General features: G+C 52.3%; 9 protein-coding genes across 9 annotated transcripts; 5 read left to right on the top strand and 4 right to left on the bottom strand.

Moving 5' to 3' along the window:
• Window positions 1-2,223: 2,223 nt before the first annotated feature.
• Window positions 2,224-4,328, top strand: ATEG_03008 (uncharacterized protein; the record flags this gene model as incomplete). The annotated part of the gene is made up of 4 exons (XM_001212186.1): window positions 2,224-2,298; window positions 2,354-2,818; window positions 3,302-3,674; window positions 3,754-4,328. The coding sequence occupies 4 exons, from the start codon at window positions 2,224-2,226 to the stop codon at window positions 4,326-4,328; spliced, it is 1,488 nt and encodes a 495-aa protein (XP_001212186.1).
• Window positions 4,329-5,671: 1,343 nt separating this feature from the next.
• On the top strand, window positions 5,672-7,158 carry ATEG_03009 (uncharacterized protein; the record flags this gene model as incomplete). Its single annotated transcript, XM_001212187.1, has 3 exons — window positions 5,672-6,021; window positions 6,263-6,607; window positions 6,801-7,158. 3 exons carry the CDS (start codon window positions 5,672-5,674, stop codon window positions 7,156-7,158), a joined length of 1,053 nt encoding a protein of 350 aa, XP_001212187.1.
• A 716-nt stretch (window positions 7,159-7,874) lies between these two features.
• Window positions 7,875-9,581, bottom strand: ATEG_03010 (translation elongation factor EF-1 alpha; the record flags this gene model as incomplete). The annotated part of the gene is made up of 4 exons (XM_001212188.1): window positions 7,875-7,947; window positions 8,153-9,161; window positions 9,213-9,410; window positions 9,479-9,581. 4 exons carry the CDS (start codon window positions 9,579-9,581, stop codon window positions 7,875-7,877), a joined length of 1,383 nt encoding a protein of 460 aa, XP_001212188.1.
• A 1,467-nt stretch (window positions 9,582-11,048) lies between these two features.
• ATEG_03011 (DNA-directed RNA polymerase III core subunit RPC11) lies at window positions 11,049-11,657 on the bottom strand (the record flags this gene model as incomplete). Its single annotated transcript, XM_001212189.1, has 3 exons — window positions 11,049-11,134; window positions 11,373-11,582; window positions 11,645-11,657. 3 exons carry the CDS (start codon window positions 11,655-11,657, stop codon window positions 11,049-11,051), a joined length of 309 nt encoding a protein of 102 aa, XP_001212189.1.
• A 652-nt stretch (window positions 11,658-12,309) lies between these two features.
• Window positions 12,310-12,610, top strand: ATEG_03012 (ankyrin repeat-containing protein ANK1; the record flags this gene model as incomplete). The annotated part of the gene is made up of 2 exons (XM_001212190.1): window positions 12,310-12,321; window positions 12,386-12,610. 2 exons carry the CDS (start codon window positions 12,310-12,312, stop codon window positions 12,608-12,610), a joined length of 237 nt encoding a protein of 78 aa, XP_001212190.1.
• A 519-nt stretch (window positions 12,611-13,129) lies between these two features.
• Window positions 13,130-13,828, bottom strand: ATEG_03013 (M24 family metallopeptidase; the record flags this gene model as incomplete). Its single annotated transcript, XM_001212191.1, has 1 exon — window positions 13,130-13,828. The coding sequence occupies one exon, from the start codon at window positions 13,826-13,828 to the stop codon at window positions 13,130-13,132; it is 699 nt and encodes a 232-aa protein (XP_001212191.1).
• Window positions 13,829-14,482: 654 nt separating this feature from the next.
• Window positions 14,483-15,547, top strand: ATEG_03014 (uncharacterized protein; the record flags this gene model as incomplete). Its single annotated transcript, XM_001212192.1, has 2 exons — window positions 14,483-14,517; window positions 14,584-15,547. The coding sequence occupies 2 exons, from the start codon at window positions 14,483-14,485 to the stop codon at window positions 15,545-15,547; spliced, it is 999 nt and encodes a 332-aa protein (XP_001212192.1).
• A 223-nt stretch (window positions 15,548-15,770) lies between these two features.
• On the bottom strand, window positions 15,771-17,144 carry ATEG_03015 (TauD/TfdA family dioxygenase; the record flags this gene model as incomplete). Its single annotated transcript, XM_001212193.1, has 4 exons — window positions 15,771-15,927; window positions 15,976-16,281; window positions 16,345-16,831; window positions 16,883-17,144. The coding sequence occupies 4 exons, from the start codon at window positions 17,142-17,144 to the stop codon at window positions 15,771-15,773; spliced, it is 1,212 nt and encodes a 403-aa protein (XP_001212193.1).
• Window positions 17,145-17,769: 625 nt separating this feature from the next.
• Window positions 17,770-19,574, top strand: ATEG_03016 (uncharacterized protein; the record flags this gene model as incomplete). The annotated part of the gene is made up of 5 exons (XM_001212194.1): window positions 17,770-17,948; window positions 17,998-18,148; window positions 18,281-18,968; window positions 19,044-19,355; window positions 19,450-19,574. 5 exons carry the CDS (start codon window positions 17,770-17,772, stop codon window positions 19,572-19,574), a joined length of 1,455 nt encoding a protein of 484 aa, XP_001212194.1.
• Window positions 19,575-20,789: the final 1,215 nt, after the last annotated feature.

Genomic DNA, 20,789 nt, shown 5'->3' on the forward strand with positions numbered 1-20,789 from the left:
CTACTTATTGGTCGCAGTACACAGTGTCTTGGACTATGAACCTAACCAGTGGGTATCGTCCAAACTCGAACGTTTTGCGTCACCTCGGGTGGACCTTGTCCATTTCGCCGTCTACGAAGGACGATCCCGTCGATGAGATGTGCCATCATCTCGGTCCTCATCCACTTGGCGCTGACATCCCCGCATGGCGTCCCATCTCCGCAGTCGAACACGATGACTAAAATGGATAGTAGCTGGATCGCGGGGATCTCTGTCACTCATATTCGCAAGTCAGTAGCCGCCGCGTTCCGAAAGGCGGATGAACTCTCGTAAGACAGGGACTGGCCCGGTCGATGCAGGCGAGCCGACACTCAGGCGGGGACATGGCATGGATCGAGAATGACCGCCGGCGATTTGCCCGCTAGTCCCTCGCTAGGTTCTAGCTACAGGAGGTACGTACTATGTGCTCCTGGCAGGTTTCCTTCGTATGTACCTAGGTAGCTCGGCCGTGGGGGCACCGAATTGCGACCAGCGCATTATTCCTCGATTGAGGATATGCATAGCCCGGTCCACCCGACGGACTGTGTCGAAGCCGGGTCCCTGTCTGTGCTCATTCCAGGCAGATGGGTAGACTTTTCTGGAGCGTAGGTGTTCTGTTAATTGAGTTTGGGGCGGATGGCATATCGGCCCATCAAAGTACGTTAGCCATGCATACATATATTCGTGATGATATATATATGGGTTCTGAGTTGCACGGGGCACGTTGCACGGCGACTGGACGGGAGCACGAGTGCAGTCTCGTGGCATCCCCCGTGCGATGAAGCTAGCGGGAGCTGTTTGACATATGGTCCATGGGCCGCAAGCGTGAAAGTACGATGCAAGTGTTGGCGCTAAGGGAGACACGATGAACGTCAACTCCTCGGGCGATTCAGCAATAACTCTTGTTGGCTAGGCGGGAGACGCTACGCTCAGGCCAGCCAGCATATCAGAATCCGAACGAGGCCCAGGCGCACCGATCAGCCGGTGGGTTACGGATTGAGTTTTGTTCAGGCAGATAAGAAGCTGAAAGCAAATCGAGGGGACCAGAGTTGATGAAGGTGTGACGGTGAGCGTTTAGGATGGGAGAAGTGGTGTTACTTTGGAGGAGAACGATGCGAGTCAATTGGGAGAAGAGAGAAGACGAGTCTCTACCTGCGGAGGAGGAGGAGTAGTGTCTCTATCATGATATGAGGTGTATACATTATGACAGGGACCCGCAATCACATGTGATTCTCGTTCCCTTCCGGATTCATCCTCCCTCCTCTGCCAGAAGGGCTTTCGACTCTTTCTTTGCTTTGCTTTGCCACCGCGATAACGCAATCCTCTCAGAAGATACTCTCCGTACATACATATACGGAGTACACATACATACATATACCTAATAGGTAATCATTCCAGGCTTATCATTTCCCCATTCCCCCTCCCACGCAATTCTGAAGCAGTCCGCAGGGATATAGTTGGTGGCACCAGGGGGAGGGGGACTGAACGTTCCATGACTAGTCGCTGCATTCCGTGATCCCGTCGTGTTTGTCGTCCCCTCCCCCTCCCCTGTCGATGTCGACTTCTGACACAGACCATCGGAAGGGAGGGGGGCGCAATCGGAGACGAGATGGATGGATTGCCATGGCAGCCCGACCGAATCGACCGGGTTCCAGGCCGGATGAGATGATCATGATGGCGGTGGAGGAGAAGGATAATGATGATGGATGAGGCGAGCAGCTCATCCTTCATCATGTAACTAAGTGAACACTAGCTGGTTGAATTCCAGCCTATCAGTCGGCCCATTGTGCTCGCAACGGTCGCCCCTCCCAGTGGAAGCATCGTCGCATCTTGTCGGGGCCCGCTTTCACATGCTGATGGTTGTTCTGTAGGAGCAGAGCATTTTCAGAAAGAGATAAAATTAGGGAAAAAAAATTTATAAATTATAAATTTAGAAGGGTCGCATAAATTGAATTCCTTTCCAGTCCACTGACTGATCAAACCGAACCTTCGTGAGCTCTCAACTACGGTTCCCTGCCTCTCGTTCTCCGGATGCGTTGTGCTTCCCATCATCCCTCTTATCTCTTATAGACCTGCTGCCCCTCACAGCCTCCCTCCCTCTTCTTTCTTTCTCTAGGTCACGGCGGACTATCTAGGTACGTATTGCGCCCTATATCTTTCTCTCGTTCTAATCCATCTTCTCTCCTACTAACTCTCCCAGAACCCATGCCGCACGCAGAAACCGCGAAAATGGGCGAGCCTGCTGTCAACGGAGAGAAAGTGTACTCTCACTTTCTCGATGTATGTCCTATACCGTCCCCTCCATCGCCGTAGAGATCTCTTCTAACGACTACAGCACCTCACCTCCTACCCCGTCGTCTCCGACTCCATCACCACCTTCAAGAACAACAAGTACGGCGCCAAGTCGCTGCAGTTCGCCGACCAGGGCTACAACTACGCCAAGCCCCTCCTCCCTTACATCGAAAAGACCTACGGCTACGTCTCGCCATACCTCGCCCGCGTCGACGATCTCGGCGATCAAGGCCTGACCAAGGTCGACTCGAAATTCCCCGTCCTGAAGGAGGACACCGAGAAGCTCCGCGGATCGCTCTACAACAGCGCAACCACCCCGCTGCGGCTCATCAGCGACGTCCGCAACCACGTCTTCGACACCTACGGCTCCGAGTACAAGAAGGTCGGCGGAAATGGTGTGGTCGCCACCGGCAAGGCCTGCATCGTCACCGGTCTGGTCCTGTCGCAGGAGGTGATGGGCTACGTCAACTCGTTCCTCTACGCCCAGAAGGAGAACGTCAAGGATGCGGTGGCGGACAAGAATGAAAACTAGAGTGTGGATTGGTCGAAGTGTTGATTTCAGCGGATCTTGTCTATCTTTTCTCCTCCGTTTATTGTATCTAGAAAGCTGTCCTAATTTCGTTGGTTCGTAGGCAGGAGTTTTGTCGTCCCGATTAATGAATACATTGCGATCGCCAAACTGTCTAATTTAATGAAAGCTCCGTTTAAGCACTAGACTCCCTCTAACCGTGATGGCGTAAATGTTCGCCCATCGACGAACGCATGATCGACGCAATATCTTTGACATGTGATGCCATGACATGTGATTACCCAATCTGGCTAAATCCGCCGACCCACACACGCGCATCGCGTCAAGCTAATCCACACCACTTGATTGTTCCTCTTCTCCAACGACCTCCTCAACCATACAACATGCCTCTCATCCGGAAACGCCGAGCTGTATACCTTTGCCCCCTACCTTTAATTCCCAAACTATACCTAACAATCCCAGGACCCCTCGCCAGAGTCCCAAAGCGACGACACCAGCGCCGACGAAACGCCCGCAAAACACGAAAATGACGCCCGTCGCCGACGCCGACGCACCGAAGCCTCCGCGGAGGACGACGACTCCGGCGCAGACGACACGCACGCCCCCAGCAGCACAGACGTAATGGTCAAGAAGCTGGTGCGCCTGGCGCTCTCAAGTGAGTACTCACGTCTCCCGATCCGGCGGACCGATATCAGCGCCAAGGTGCTCGGCGAGCAGGGCAGTCGGCAGTTCAAGGCTGTGTTTGAGGCCGCGCAGAAGGTCCTCCGGGGTAAATTCGGGATGGAGATGACGGAGCTGCCGGGGCGGGAGAAGGTGACGATTCACCAGCGACGGGGTACGTGGTCTTGCAGGAGCGTGCATTGAGCCGCGCTGTAGTTGTTTATGTGGTGGGGTTACTGACGTGATGACGGCAGCTGCGCAACGCGTTGAGAAACCCTCGTCGTCTACGAATAAATCCTGGATTCTGACGAGTACGCTGCCGGCTGCGTATCGCAGGACGGAGATTCTGCCACCGACGCGCGCGCCAATGGAAGGCGCATACACTGGGCTCTACACGTTTATCATCGCTCTGATCTTGCTGAACGGGGGCTCTCTGCCGGAACAGAAGCTCGAGCGATACCTGCAGCGAACCAATACCGATACGTACACCCCCATTGACCGCACGGACCGTTTCCTCCAGCGACTATGCAAGGACGGCTATTTGGTGCGGAATCGCGAGATGGACAGCGGCGAGGAAGTCATCGAGTATATGGTCGGTCCGCGTGGGAAGATTGAGGTCGGTACGCAGGGCGTCGCTGGTCTCGTGCGCGAAGTGTATGGGCGACAGGCTGCGGTCGAGGACAGTGATACGACGGCTGCCGAGAGGGAATTGACGAACGATTTTGAGATCCGTCTAGCGAGGAGTCTCGGAATTTCACAACGCGGCACTCGGCGAGCGGAGGAAGAGGATGAAGGTAGCGATGGAGACAACGCAGATGATCAGTCGTAGGTAAAGTCAACCGATGAAGACTGATAGAATGTCTTCGGGGCGATAGAGCCGTGACATTTGAATAAGAATCCCTATGATACCCACAATACACCGAATTCCTACCTTCACCACGGACGAGACAGCATACATAGATCCTTCCTGGAAGGTCCTGTTTTATGATTCTAGCTCCTTATGCCGATCATCCTTTTCTTCAACGAACCCTAAGTATTCACGAAACATACAGTACAGCCACCCTGGTTTTACCGGTGAGAGATGAAGCGGCTCAATCAGCAGGACCGTTCTACTCGTAAGCCTACCTCCTTGGGTGAGACTATGGTCATCCTATATCCTTCGAACATCGACATCGTAGTCCTCTCTCTCTTCTCACTTCGGGGATCAACAGATGATTGCCATACACTTTCTTATGATGGTCGTGTTGTGGGACTACATAACTGAACAAACAGATACTGGACACCTGGGGGAAAACGAAGATCGTATTGTCTGCTTGGGATCCAGTTCTTCTGATACTCCATGGCTTGAGCCTGCGCGTTTGTCCAGTGCGTCTCGTCTTACCCCGAGCAAGCAGTGGATTGTATCAGTTGCATCATGCATGGCTCTCCCTTGTCTTCCCCGGTGGGCGCGTTTCTGCATTCTAGCCCCATGTGCTCCAAGTTGTTCCCATATCTCAATTCGCTCGTGAATGCTTTGAAGCTAGTAGGGAGAAAGATGATATCCTTTATCTTAAACAGCGCGTACGTAGGCAGAGAGCATCGTGGCCGCTCGCTGTTTGTTGGGGCAACCTCTGGGGATCAGTCATTTTTGGTGCCAGACCACTACTATTTCCCAATTGCCCCAAGATGGCGACAAAAACCTTTGTGAGTAGCCCCAGAACATGTAGGGTGGTGTCACCAGCTCGTGACGGCTAGTTCAAGGGTTTACCAAGGCTGCTGAAAGGAGGGAGATACCGCTGTGGTTTCGTGTAGAGACTGTTCCAGAGTGAAAGATAGACATGCATCTCAGTAAGCCTCATTCACCAATGGAGAAGGCGTGAATCCGATGCTCCCTCTATTACATGTCTCTGTTCCTACCCTCTGTCACTGTGCTCTCTTTGTTCCTTCTTTTTTGTCAATGCAGGTTTCATCTTGTGTTACTTCTTCCCAATGGTTCTTTGGAATTCCTGCACCCATATCTATCTCTCCCTGCCTCTCCATACTGCTCCTCTCTCTAGGCACATTGACCTGTGACACTGTGATTGTACTCCTTAGAGCATTTTCCTTCAGTTTCTCACAAGACCTCTCGTCTCGCTGTCATCTCTCCAGAGCGTTTTGCCTAAATTCCACCTGTCACCACCAAAGAGACCAAGAATGGAGAGAACCCAATACCCAAATTTCTGTGCCACCATCCTCCAGGCTATTCAAGCCTTGCGCAAGCTGCCCAAGTCCAAGCCCTGGCAGCTTGCGCTGCACGCCATCGACGATCATCATCTCCTCGAGTACTTTATGGCGTACACACCGGATCCCGTGAAGAAAATCCTCAATCAAGCCCCCAACATGGGACGGTTTGATGTCTTTGACTCCAGTATGAGAGGACACTTTTGGCCCGGTTATGACAGGCTGCCGTGGAAGCATATCCATCAATTCCTCTATTGTGGTTCCGCGACATCGACAGCTGGAGGCCTTGCTGTACGCAAACTCCAGCACCTCCACCCCAACAAGTAAGTCAAAGACCTATCTGTAACAAAGATGTCTTTGACAATTGGTCTAGTCCTTGCAGCTATCATGCGCTGTTGTATGGGCCTGGCTGCCTGAATCCAGACTCTTCCTTCATACAGCTCTTTCAGTTCCCATGGAATACGCTTCCGTTTACGCAGGAGAATATCAATCTGATTCGGAAAATTTGTTGCCTGATAGAGGCGGCTTTACGTTAGTCCTGGGCGGGTATCGTGCTGATGTGAGCTGTACTTTTCTGGAAGCAAGCCCATACGGGCGGAGAGTCTACCTGCGACACAATCGCGCGCGACTTCTGAACGAACTCAATAGCTCTGAGCTCATCGTTAAACTGCGAAATCCCATGCCTCCCATGGACGAACGAGAAAATCGCGTTGGAAGAAAGCGGTTGAAAACCCCCCTACGCCGCGCAAACCGAGTCCAAGACGTCAAAAAAAAAAAAAAAAAAAAAAAAAAAAAAAAAAAAAAGAACGAGCAGCGGAAAATACGACAGGTAATCGACCGTCACCAGCAGTTGAAGGCAATTCTCGACATGAGGGTTAGCCGTGCAAAGAGAGAGAGCTTGCCAAACTTGTGAGATACAACACCAAGTTGATGATCAACTGCCCGGCCAAAGAACTCCCTGAGGAGTTCTTCCGACTGCACGACGAGTATGTAAGGCTGGAAGGCCCCGAGCAGGATCTTGCGGAGACTGTTGGGAGGGCCATAGAGGGACTAATTGGAGCAGGTGGTGCATCCACATCTCTTGAACTCAAAATTCAGCCAGGACGACGAGGAGGACGATTCGGACTTCGATTGTGAATTGCCAACTGAGGTGGAATGAAGAAGCAAGCGATGAGGCATCACTTCACGGCTCCGAATTGGAAGACGAAGCAGAAACTAGCGATATGCAGATGCTGACGGAGGGACCCGAGGGCCACTCCGAGATGGGGCTTCAACTTGAAGATTATGAGGCTCAGGAGTTCAAAGAGGGATCTGCTATCGGCTCTGGCATGGATGTGGACGGGGACGAGAATGGAGGAGGGCTCACGTTCGAAGAGGCCTTCGCCGAAGACTCCGATCTGGATCTGGAGGACGACGACGATGATGACGAGGAGTTTCTGGAGATGCTCCAAGGGCTGTAGGATTATTGGGCGAGCTATTAAACCTGAATTTTACGGAGTAGCCTGGCAACGAGTAACTATTCATGAATAGAGTCAATCTGCTTACCTATTGGCAACATGTTTCCCGTAAGCATCCCGATGTCAGTATCTCAGAGACCTAGTACTCTACACTCGTCGCCAAGCAATACCAGATCATAGAAGTCAAAGACATCTTCTCCGATGTGGAGCTTTCTATCCTGGCCATGAGGAAAGGAGAGTCTATATCCTGATTTGCTCCATGGTCTGGATCTGAAATATATATCTGGCTGATCTTCCGGCAGGGGAAGAATGTCCTACCATAGTGGCTGGCAAGTGATGATGGGCTGTGATCGGAGGAGGGTGGAGGATATCTTCTAGTCTCATAGGATATGTTGTTGGTAATTTATTGTTCAAAGTAACAATAGGCTGGAAGCATGTCAATTTCCACGACTAACCACACGTGAAGATACTTGTCCACGGACATACCTTTGAGGAATGGAAAAGCATTTACAAGATAAGAAGGGAAGACAGGTGCTCTGCTACTGGTTGAGGTACGGACCTGGAGAGACGTACGCAAGAAACTACAACTACAACTTCGTAATGGGAACAGTTTGAGCAAATCATCGCGTTCATCGCAAATATTTTCAGCTATTTTAGCTACAGACGGTCTAAGTCCATTATTCCGTGTCCTGATCTCATGAAAACATGGTGCTTTGCACTTATTTCTTGCCAGCCTTCTGGGCAGCCTTGGTGACCTTACCGGCACCACCGGCGGACTTCTCAACGGACTTGCTGCACGAACAGTTAGCTCATCTTGATCAGAAGAATCAGAGAAAGGGTAAAAATACATGACTCCGACGGCAACAGTCTGGCGCCTGTAATGAAGAAGATAGATTAGTATAATGTCCAAGGAGGCCATGACCCAAAGGGGGTAGACCGGGAATGGATCCGGGCCCCAAAAGTGGGTGGCGGAGGGGGGTCGGGGGGGAGAACATACATGTCACGGACGGCGAAACGACCGAGAGGGGGGTACTCGGTGAAAGACTCCACACACATGGGCTTGGAGGGGATCATCTTGACGATGGCAGCATCACCAGACTTGATGAACTTGGGAGAAGACTCAACAGACTTTCCGGTACGGCGGTCAATCTTCTCCTGGAGCTCAGCGAACTTGCAGGCAATGTGGGCAGTGTGGCAGTCGAGGACGGGGGCGTAGCCAGCGCCGACCTGACCGGGGTGGTTGAGAACGATGACCTGGGCGGTGAAGGAGGCAGCGCCAGCAGGGGGGTCGTTCTTGGAGTCACCAGCGACGTTACCACGACGGACCTCCTTGACGGAGACGTTCTTGACGTTGAAACCAACGTTGTCACCGGGGAGACCCTCCTTGAGCTGCTGGTGGTGCATCTCAACGGACTTCACTTCAGTGGTGACGTTGGAAGGAGCGAAGGTAACAACCATGCCGGGGGTGATGACACCAGTCTCGACACGGCCGACGGGGACAGTTCCGATACCAGAGATCTTGTACACATCCTGGAGGGGAAGACGGAGAGGCTTGTTGGCAGGACGGACGGGGGGCTCGATGGCATCGATGGCCTCGAGGAGAGTCTTACCGGTGACCTTGCCGGACTTGCCCTCCTTCTCCCAACCCTTGTACCAGGGGCAGTTGGGGGAAGGCTCAAGCATGTTGTCACCGTTGAAACCGGAGATGGGGACGAAGGGAACGGCCTTGGGGTTGTAGCCGACCTTCTTGATGAAGTTGGAGGTCTCCTTCACGATTTCGTTGTAACGGTCCTCAGACCACTTGCAGGTGTCCATCTTGTTGAGGGCAACAATGAGCTGACGGACACCGAGGGTGAAGGCAAGCAGAGCGTGCTCACGAGTCTGGCCATCCTTGGAGATACCAGCCTCGAACTCACCAGTACCGGAGGCAATGATGAGGATAGCGCAGTCAGCCTGGGAGGTACCAGTGATCATGTTCTTGATGAAGTCACGGTGACCGGGGGCATCTGGGGGATGTTAGTGATTGAAATGTACCATCAGGAACATTAGAGACTTACCAATGACAGTGACCTCATACTTGGCAGTCTGGAACTTCCAGAGGGCAATGTCGATGGTGATACCACGCTCACGCTCGGACTTGAGCTTGTCAAGAACCCAAGCGTACTTGAAGGAACCCTTACCGAGCTCGGCGGCTTCCTTCTCGAACTTCTCAATGGTACGGGAGTCGATACCACCGCACTTGTAGATAAGGTGACCTATGATGTGGTATGAGTATGTTGTCCGAGGACCCGATCGAGGGCGGATGGGCGGCGGAGAGGCTTACCAGTGGTGGTCGACTTGCCGGAATCGACGTGGCCGATAACGACGATGTTGATGTGAGTCTTCTCGTCCTTACTGTTGAGCAATGATGATAAGCCTCGAGTCATGATGGAGATAGAAGAAGGAGGGATGAAGTGAGAAGATTGCTTGGGACGGTGACTTACCCCATTTTGACGGTTGAAGGAATGAACTTTTGTAGTTCTTTGTAAGATACTAGAAAAGATTCTGTGAATTGCTCAGATACTACGGCAGAACGCGTAGAGGTGCTGAGCAAGGAAGTCAGTTAGAGAGAGGATGAAGAAAGAAGGAGGAAGAGACAGGAAGGATGGGAAGATATACGTACTGAAGCGGACGAGGAGGGAAAGGAAAAAAATTCTGTGGGAGGAGGAAGGAGGGGAAATCCTTATATGGAGGGGCAAGCGAGCCTACGACTAAGCGGGCGGGTTCAAACCCTTTGGCGAGCCGCCCAGCGGTGTAGTGGTGTCATTGGACATGGAGGGGTAGCCAGCCCCACTTCAACGCGCAGAATCTTCACTCAGCGCCGGCGCTCGTTGTCCAGCCTGGCCCGCCTTGGGCTGCCACTGGTTGGGCTCGACTTGTTGTTGCGTCCCATGGTTCCCCCCTCTGAATTGCCCCCCACCTCACCACCCGATCAAGGAAAATTTTCTCCCATTTTTTACACCAGTATTATAGTAGTCATCTATGAGCTCTACGAATTGCATACTATCATTCTGTTCCTCTTCGGAGAAAATTCACTCGGTTGGACTGGAAACTGGGCATCCACGCAGGTAGAAAAGTGGACTACGGAGGGGCAACACGGAGGGGCAGGCGGAAATTTTTTATTTTGCTGATTTTGCCTATCAATGTTGGATCTGTTTGCACCAGAACCCCGCGGTCAGTGGGCGTTGTGATTGGCCCGTTGGCAGCCATTTCCCAAAACAGCTGTGGCACGGCCGACCCACATTTTCTCTTCCAGATATATCGCCCACATGCGAGGGAAAAGAAAAAGCAGACCGCTCTGAAGTACACCGAGAGGAGTGACGAAACAGGAGGGGCTTTCTTCGATCATGATTTCACATTTCTATTCTTGTCAGGCATTCATTTCGGATGGAGATTTTTATTTGTGTGTGTGAGTGCTCTTTTAGCCTCGTCTAGAAGGATCGGGGTGATTTTCACCGCTAACCGTTGGATATTGTTTTGGGTTCTGTTGCCCCTCCAAAAAAATCCCATGGCAAAAAAAAAAAAAAAAAAAAAAAAAAAGCACTGGCCCCATGTAAAATTTTTCGCTCAGGTTCGGGAGACACGCACAAGCTACCATGGTTGGACCCAATCCAAACTGGATGATTATCCTTCCGCCGCTAAAAACAAAATTTTCTGTGCTGGTGTCGATCTGACATAGCTTCCACCAAGGTGACTCCGAAAACTGTAAACATGATTAACCATTGAGGGGTATCTAGAAGCTAAGCTGTAAATCCTGATCCGACTGGTGACACCTAGACATGACGATGATCCACGTAAAAACACAATAACGAATGACTCAACCATGAGAGTAATAATGACTATTGTCCCTTCCTTCACCATCCGCCCGATAAGATCGCGTTCGCGCAAGGAGGAAGAGGGGCACTCAGTTCTCTCTCCACCGAGCACCGCATGTCGTACACTGTCGACCTTAAATCAGCATGCAACGCCAGACGCACCGCCCACATGGACGGGAGAAAGCACCCACCTTCAAGAATGTAGTCATCGGCTCGTCTGCACTTCGAATCTGCAGCTGGAAAAAGTATGCACGGTCGCCGTTGCAGTTCTCTGCGGGGCATTGCGCTGGAAGAACACACTCGTCAGCCTCCGCAACCACCATTTTCTGATATCACCGCCGTAGGGGAAGATCTGTAACATACTGGCCATGCTGTCGGCGTTGGCAAACTCCTCCTTGCCTCCAAAGACGTCCTCCACCTCCTTCTGCTTCATAGGGGTCTTTTCGAAGTAGCTCTGTTCGAGGTTGTATTGGTATGGACAGGTCCGGCATTCGAAGCGATTCACGCCCAGAGGGTGTCTGGGAGTCGGTTCTCCACGGGAAATCGTCAGCGCATTGCTGCAATTGGGGCAGACTATGCACCAAAGAGGTCAGTCGATACTGCGAGAAGATATCATCGGATGAAGGAAAGCTCACACGTCAACGGCATGTTGATTGGATCTCAAGAAAGTTGGAGTATATCAGAGAAAAAAGAAATTGATTCGAGACCGTAGCTTAAAGATGCTTATTCACCAAAAATAATCTATAAGAGCCTTCCTCTTGCAGCAGCGTCCTCTGTCAACGTCCCGCAGCAAGGCATGCGATAATGGCGGCTTATCAACCAACGATGTAGGTTCGCGGAGAAAAAAAGCCGCCCTACCGCGCGGCTCCCTTGGCGCGCGCCGATTGGACGGGACCTCGAGGATCCGGAACGGCGCAACCTAATTATCCGGGCATCCCGCGACTGGTGTATTTGGCGGCCTGCGGGGGTTCAGGAGGCAGTGTACTCAGGTCCAACTTGAACTCTGTGAGTGAACATTTTCCTTTTAGTTGATTTCTGAGAAGGATACCTATCTTCTGCATCCTCTACGACGTGGCACATGGTTGCTTCGCTCTCTTGTTATCTTCGTCTACGCGCACCATCCCCCGTTCGTTGTTCCGGAATCCCCGCTATACCCTCTCCGCGGTAGTGCTTGTCCAGTCGCTGTGCCACGTTTATGCCGTAGTCATTCTTGGCTGATTTTGAGAAATCCAGCTTTGTCTCTTGAACCAGAGCCATTTACTGCTTCTCGCTCTCTTCCTAACCATATTCACTACCGACCATGGCAGACGATGTAAGTTGGGCCTGTACTCCGCCGCAATGGATCCCATTACCTTGTAGCCGTACTGACTATATAGGGTGCGTCGCCTCGCGAGCTGGTCGTCGAGGCCTGTCGTCGTGATCAACCCCACTTGATTCAGCAAGTGCTAGAGACGATGGAGGACAAGTCAAACGAAGAAGTTGCGGAGTTCTTCAACTCTGTCACGGATTCCATGGGGAACCATGCTCTTCACATCTGTGCCCAATACGGAAGCTGTACGCTATCTACCTCTTCTGTTCCGAGCCTTACTGACAATTATTAAATAGACGACGCTATGGACACCCTCTTCGACATCCAGTACTTCGAATGCGACCCCCTGACCCGCCTCGATAAAGACACACCCCTCCACACCGCCGTACGGTACGCGAACGAGAAGGATAGCGAGCTCGGACTAGAAATGATCAAGATGATGTGCGAGGCGGGGTGCGACCCACGTGTCCGGAACAAGCACGGCCAAAAACCGGCGGAGCTTGTCTACAACAACGACGAGATCAAAAAGACCCTCCAGCAGACCGAGTATATCCTCGCGGAGGGACTGACCCATGAGGGAGATGACGGGTCCGCGAATGGCAGCGCGAGTGACAGCGAGTAACTCGCGGAGGACGATATTTTCGTTTACCCTGTCTTGATAGATATACGACTGACGATATGCACATGCCTTTGCACAGCCTGTGAATAGAATTGTCTAAATGACGCCGGACGTTGCAACTTAGGTACCTACTGTATATACCAATTCTATAGCCCAGCATGGCTGTAACTCCAGTACAGAACGAGAACTGTCTTAGTCGACGGTCAGAAGCTGCTCGTAGAACGCGCCAATCTTCCGCACAGGGTCATGCAGATGGATCTCCAAGATCCAATGCCTCTTGAACCCATCACGACCAGGCAGATCCATGCGCTCCTTATTCCCCTTTGTAATATACAATGCAGTCTTGTCATTGGGAATCCGCTCATGCGGAAACGACCCAACAAGATGGCCAGCGATATGGGAGCCAAACTCCCAGCCCTCCTGGCGGGCGACATCGCACGCGATCTCATACAGCCTCTCCCCCGTGATATGCGGGTCCTCATGGAAGCGCGCCTTGACCGTCTTCCATACTGGCTCCAACGCATCCCGCAGGCGCTTCTTGTGCGGGTCGTCTCCAAGCACGAACGTCCGCCCAAAGTCCGCCTCCCATTCCTCGAACACGGGGCCGAGATCCACGACCAGGATGTCGTCGGGCTGGATGATCCGGTCTGGCGGATTATCCGCAAAGGGTCGCAGCGTGTTGGGCCCGCTGCGGATCAGCCGTTTATGCCAGTGGGTTCTCACGCCGTGGCGCGTGGCGCCGAGTTGATGGATCTCGTCGCTTAGCGTCTTTTCGCTGACGCCGGGGCGGACGAGGTCCCGCTGGATCTCGTCGAAGAGCTGGACGGCCTTGTTCTGCGCGTCGAGGAGGTAGGCCGCGCGGGCGTCTTCGTCGGCTGTCGTTGTTGACATTGTTTTGGGGACAAGGGAAAGATGACGATGAGTTGGATGACGGGAGAGTGGCTGAGGCCACTGCTTTTATGGCTCGATCGTTATAGAGTGTTACCCCGCTTATGGTTCATCCTGTCTTTCTTGACCTCGGGAAACAGTGGGGCGGATATATAACCCGGTGCAGTAGTGACGATGAAGCTTTGGATATCAGTATCGTCATGGGAAGTATGAGTTAAGATACGTTTCATTGTACTGGATCCTCCATGCTACTACATTCAAGCTAACGTAGTCTCATACTGTTGATGTATGGATTGCAAAGCTTTCAAGATCTCTTGTGCTCAGTTAACCTCGCATGGCTGCATATAGATCCCTATGAGTTTTGACCCCAACGCCCACAACAACAACGTGATGCGCGCAACATGACCTGGGAGTGCTCTGTATCATGACGTGCGCCTCTAAGCTTCGCACTCAACAATGCCTATCCAAGCGATATGTGTTAGAACGCATTAACCATGGTCCGGCGTATGACGCTCGACTACTATTCTTATTTCGTCGGCATTATGTCTGCCGCAAAGCGCTTACATCTTTCCTAAGGCTTCGCTGGCTCGTTGAAAAGTCTGCCTTCTTTGGCGACTCGAGCACAAGACGGCGGCTCACCTTTGCAGAAGCTACAACATGAGCAATTGGCAGGACGATTGGCATGAGCAAGAGTAGGTGTCCGCTCTACTCAGTTTCACCTTATTCTCAACGTTTGGCTTACACGAGCATTTCTCTAGAGACTGGGAAGACTATGATAGTTACCAGTCCGGCTCTCATTCAGAAACCGAAGACAATGAGTCGTCCTCGCCAACAGTTCTGACTCCAAGTACGGACTCATCAGCCCGCCCCACAGACACCGACGCCAAACCCCTCAGTGCGTCCGATGGCGCTGTCTATCTGACCGCCCTCCGGTCGAGGAATGTGGCCTCATGTCCCAAGGACATCCCCTGGCAAGGCCAGCTCAAAGACCTACACACAGGATACGCCGATCAGCCCGGCAGTAGTGAGCTATACTCCCGATCGCTGATCCACGCGAAGGCCATCCGAGACCGATACTGGAACGAACACACATTTCACCAGGTCACTCCGTTCTTCTTGACGGAGTGGCTGGTGAGCATATCATCCTTGCGGCTTTGCGTTGACAGTCCCTGGACCGTCGAGCCCCTGCCCTGCTCCGCGTCCGACGCACCGGTCCTGCGCGCGCCGAGGCCACGCGTAACCACCGGCCTGCAATCGTTCCACTTCCTGACCGGGAAGGCTCTCCGGGACCTGCAGCCGTACATGTCTCCGATTGAATGCGACCAAGCCTTGGCGTTTCCATTCGTGGCTGTCGAGATCGCCCCAGAAGGCTCGGTGCTTGGGGCCAGACAGAACCTGTACAATGCAGCTGTTATGCTCCAGAACCTGCGGTTTCTGTGGGAGAGGACTCATTTCGATGCGAAAGGGTTTGATAGGATTATCCGCGCCCTGACCGTCACCATCAGCCGCAATGTGGTCGAGGTGTACGGCCACTGGACGGTCTATGAGAACGGGGAGGTCCTCTACATACACGCTAAGATGCACTCGTGGTGGCTGACAGATAAGAACGAGGACTGGTACCGAGCTCGGTGTGGGTTAGAGGAGTGCTGTTGGTGGATGACGGGCAAGAGCGAGGCGTGGATTCCGGAGAGTATGAAGGTGTTGAAAGAGGCGGCTGGTTGAGAGGATTGTGTTATGTGTCTGTGATAGACTCCAAGATTGTACGGTTTGACTGTCGTTGAGTATTGCCATTAGCAGAATGAAGGTCTTTAGTTCGTGTGTTCAAGGCTATGGTATCAAAATAATGCTATTGACTGATTTCAATTCGGCACGATCACCATGGGCTACTTGTCCATCCACGAGCGCAAACTCCACTCAATGAATTGATTCGACATGCATGATGCGCCTAGGAACCAATCGTCTTCCTAAGTCTCGGCTCCAAAGGAAGAACCTGCTCCTCCGGGAGGACACCCTCATATGCATTAGCCCAGCGTGGACGCAGCGGCTCCGGCGTCTCCCATGCATATTCCGGGTCACGCAGCCACAGCCTCATCAAATGGCGTCTATAGCACATTAGCACATAGTCTCGTTAAAATAATCAATACACCTACTCCTTCCCAGGTTCGTCCCGGAATCCGTTCCGGGCGTGGAAGATGCTCAGATTATTGACGTACTGAACATCTCCACGTTGAAAGTCCAATGATGCGCGGTGCTCCTCTGCCAGAAAGTGCAGGGCATCCAGCGCCTCGGCCTGTGCTTCCGTGATGGGCGGGATGTGCGGGGAACGAGGCTGCGCAAGGAAGCCGGTGAAATAGCGTCGCGCGTACTGGATCAGGACACGCTCGGGGGCGGACTCGGTGGCGGGTTGGTGGTAGAGGAGTGGGCGGTTCGTGTAGGGTTTTTCTGGGTTGTTGAATCTACGGAGAATGTATGTTCAGCCCTGGCGTATGGAAATATTAGCAGTACATGAGCAAACTCACCCGTCCACGGGCCAGTCTTGTGCCAGCGTGTGAATTAGATCAGGCCGCTCCCTAGCAAGGATGTTGTACACGAGCCAGCTGCTGGAAAGATAGCTCTCGCCGCCCTCGGCCGCCGGCTGCAGGCACATCAGAGAGACGATATCGCCCACATCGGTGTGGAAGACCTGCTTATCTGCCGTGTTGGACGGGGCGCCGATTCGCCATTTGTCCACGGACCCAGAGAGGTCTTTGATATGCGACAGGACCAGGGAAGTTCCATTCGTGAAGCGGGTGTCTTCCTGCCGGCCGCGAATGCTTCCGATGTGGGACGAGACTCCCGCGTAGATGATGATATTTTCTTCTCGGGAGTAGTTCTCCACGCGGAGGCCGCGGAGGACGAAGAAGCCCCGGCCGAGATGAAGGTCTTTCGAGAGTGCCCGGAGGACGGGGCGGAGACCCGGGAGCGGAAAGGTTACTTCGTCGATGTATCCCAAGGGGAGTTTGAGTGCTACCTACTGTTAAGATTGAACCGTCTCATGTAGATGGGATGGCGACATACATTGGAAGTGCTTCAAGGCGGCGTCGATCTCGTTCAGCTGCTCTTCGCTCAGTTTGTAGATCCAGTCATCTCGGCTTTCGATGTCTTTACCCTCCCAGACAAGAGGCGATGACAGCTGCGCAGGGAAGCCTGGAGGGAGAGTCTGGATAAGATCCTCGGTCGCCTTGCGACGCTGCGTACGTGCTTTGTACTTTTGATAGTCGGGATGATATTGGATGTCGGGCTGAACGCCGACTTGAGTTTCGACCGTTGTGGTGGACATGATAAGCGTCTTTTCGATTCAGATATCTGCAAGTCAACTCGTGGGCAGAGAACGATTGATTGTATGAATTAAAGCGAGTCCTTCGGGACTACTGGCCAACTCATGGTGCTTAAATCCAACAAGCTCGCTCGGGCTGACTCCGCAGTCCCGGAGGGGTATGTCCGACGCTAGGTCCATCGTGACCAATATATTTGCTAAATATTGTTCAGGATCCCACTCTGATAACTATTGTTCTGGTTATCATTGGAGTAATCCGGAAGTCGGCTGTTTGACACCAGTGTGGAGCGATAAGGTGTGATCTGCATCAACTCCCCAAACGAAACGGTCAGTTTCAAGAGCATGCAAGAGAGTCCTTTGGTGAGCGCACGTCTCTTGGACTAGGATAACCAGCAGTGCCTATTGTGGGACTATGGTATCTGCCCAAGTCACCGTTGAAGTTTCCGACTTTAAGACCGCTCGGAGAATAAGTGTCTCCTCCATGCATGTCGTGATATGGTGCGATATGGTATTCTCTTCACGCAAGTCACCAAGGATTGGTCGGAGCTGAGAGACCCTATAAATTACCAGCATGCAGATAGGCGCAGAGGTATAGAACAGAACACACTTGCGTTCCAGTCCTAACATCATGGCAGGTGGCAACGATTCAATTCAAGTAACATGTACCGTGGAGGAGACAACACAGCCAGCCGGAGATGTCAAGACTCAAGATTCGCTCCATGTAGAGGAATCTAATGTATTGCAAGCACGAAGTATCGGCATATTTGGCGCTATATCGCTGGTCGTGAACAAGATCGTAGGGGCAGGGTGTGTTGTCTGAAGCATTCTCCCTGCCTACTAAGCTAACGTCTCTCAGAGTCTTCTCTACTCCCGCAACGATATTCAAGCACAGCGGCAGTGTTGGCATGGCCTTGATTATCTGGGTCATTGCCGGCCTGCTCTCGACCTGTGGCGCACTTATTATGCTGGAGCTGGGCATCAGCATGCCCCGATCAGGCGGCATGAAGGTGTACCTTGAGAGAGCCTTTTCTCCCAAGTTACTGGTAACATGCATCTATCTATTTTACTGTACGTTCCTTCGTGAGTTTTCTCCCCAGGCCATCTCAATATGGCCCTAATGGTGGCTAACCAACCTAGAGGTATCGGCCAGCAACGCCATCACGACATCCTCCTATCTGCTTAAGGCGGCAGGCGTTGCCGCAACCACCTGGCGAATGCGCGGGTTGGCCATTGCAGCATCTACATTTGCTGTAGGAATACACACTGTGTGGCCCCGCGGAGGACGAATGCTACAGGATATGCTCAGTGCAGTCAAGCTCTTTGTCTTGTTGTTCGTCGTTTGCTCTGGATTTGCGGCCCTGGCTGGACATCGTCAAGTGCCCGATCCGCACAACTTTGACATCTCGACCTCCTTCGAAGGCACTATCAAGAGCGGATATAGTATCGGCACTGCCTTATTAAACGCCATCTTTGCGTTCCATGGGTACGACAATGTCAACACGGTCCTTTCGGAGGTGAAGAACCCGGCCAGAACCCTCCGCATCGCTCTACCCACGGCGATGGCTCTGATCACCGTGCTCTACATCCTCGCCAACGTCGCATATGTGAGATTTCCCTATTCCGTCCTCTCCGCCAGTCACACATCTAACGTTAACGTGGCCACCAAGTTTGCTGCTGTCCCCAAAGAGCAATTTCTCCATTCGGAGGTCACAATCGCGGCGTCCATGTTCAAGAACATCTTCGGCGACTCGGCCGCGACCACCGCACTTCCAGCTCTAGTAGCCATCTCCGCTCTGGGCCATCTTCTCGGAATCGCCTTTACTGTTCGTACGTTTCTGTCCAAGTGCCTGGCCCTTGATACTCCATCGCTAATTCTTGTAGCTCGAGTGATTTAAGAACTAGGCAAAGACGACATCGCGCCCTTCCCTAACCTGGTCATGCAGAACCGGCCCTTCCGCACCCCGATCGTCGCGCTGTTCGTCCACCTCGGGGTGACGATCATTTTCATTTGCGCGCCGCCAGCCGGGGAGGCATTCGACTTCGTTGTGAAGTTGTCGTCCTACCCAAATACCGTTTTATTGACGGCCACGACGATCGCACTGATTAAGCTGCGTTTGGCGAAGGAAATGGAGAACCGGCCGTTCTCCGTACCTTGGGCCATTATTGGGTTTTATTTGGCGGGCAGTGTGGTACTTCTCCTCTCCTTTTTCGCCCGTATGTATGGCCGTGCTGATAATAATCGTGAGGGCTACAGTTTCTAATCGTCATGCCATTCGTTCCCCCACCAGCTAATCAAAGGGAGGGACAGTTGCCATACTGGCTTTCTCCTGTCGTGTCGCTGGGGATCCTGGCTCTTGGTGTGGTGTACTATGGAGTGAGATTTTTTCTGTTACCTTGGATCTTGCGGTATCAGCTCTATCCCGTTGGGGTTGAGCTACGGGATGGATCACGAGTTACGCGGTACAGGAAGAACAGGTGGTGAAAGTATTCTTGGTCTGCGTCAGTTATATAGTAGGTATGTACATGATAAGGCTGTAAGAATAATACTCATCGCAGCAGAGCGAGAGGGCATGTACAACCATGATTCCTGGTCTCAAGGGACATTTTGGCGGCTGCTAACTCATTGGCTGAGTATGACTACATCGGTAGTTTATCGCAAACTATTACTGGGCCCGAATTGGGGTGCGGTATATCTCTAACTCTGATCCTCTGATAGTTAGGTACTTACTCAGAAATGACGGAGTGACGCTAGATCTTCGTAGAGGGGGTAATTTAGAATGAACGGGATAGGAAATAATTGCTCCGCATGTTTCGGTGCTAGAATAGTTGCCCTGGGCAGGTTTTCTGGACCATCTCTGACTGGTGGTCTCCCTGCAAGTCTTTCTTGCCCCCTACCAGCCCCCGCCCTTCACCAATATGATACTCTCTTCTTTAATCCACATGGAATTCTCTCTACCAACCAGACCCATTTGATTCAGCCACCACATGCATGCTCTTCATGATCTCTGAGCCTCGTCTTGGGACTTGCGTCTGAGAGCAGGCATACGGTACCCTCCAAGTTCGTTTGACCGTCGTAATTAAAATGCATTGATCAGCTACGACCATCCCCGCACCATGTAAGCACTAAGCTGTTTTCTGAATAGAACGTTCTGCGCAGAATTTCAGTTACCTTCTAATGCATGGTTAATTTCCCGTGGTCAATATTGGATATATTTAATAGGGTGTACCTTTCTTTTTGCACCGCTAGTGTGCTCGTCTCCCCCCGTCTCCCCACTCATCAGGACCAAGGGAAGTGACTTCAGTTGATCCACGTAGGTTGGTGGGCGTAAGGACTCGGGTGCTTGTTCTTCTAACATTAAGTCATATCCCAGCAATCTTTGAGAGCCTACTACCCATCAATCAACCAGTCCCTATTTGAGAATCGCTCTTCTACCTGGGTACATTCAATGGCTCTCAGCAGTGACTTCGAATAGAGCAAGCTCTGCGAAGCCAATAGGAAAGCCAATTGAATAAAAGGGAAAGCCCGCGCGAGTGCCAGTCGGGTTTCCCACGGCTTTTCCCACCGTTCTTCTCATAATCTTTTCCATCGTTGATTCCATCCTTGGTCCCGGGCCCGATCTTGGCCTCATTATTATTGTTGGACCCATA

This window comes from Aspergillus terreus, genomic scaffold, assembly GCF_000149615.1.
Source record: "Aspergillus terreus NIH2624 scaffold_4 genomic scaffold, whole genome shotgun sequence".
Lineage (NCBI taxonomy): Eukaryota > Fungi > Ascomycota > Eurotiomycetes > Eurotiales > Aspergillaceae > Aspergillus > Aspergillus terreus.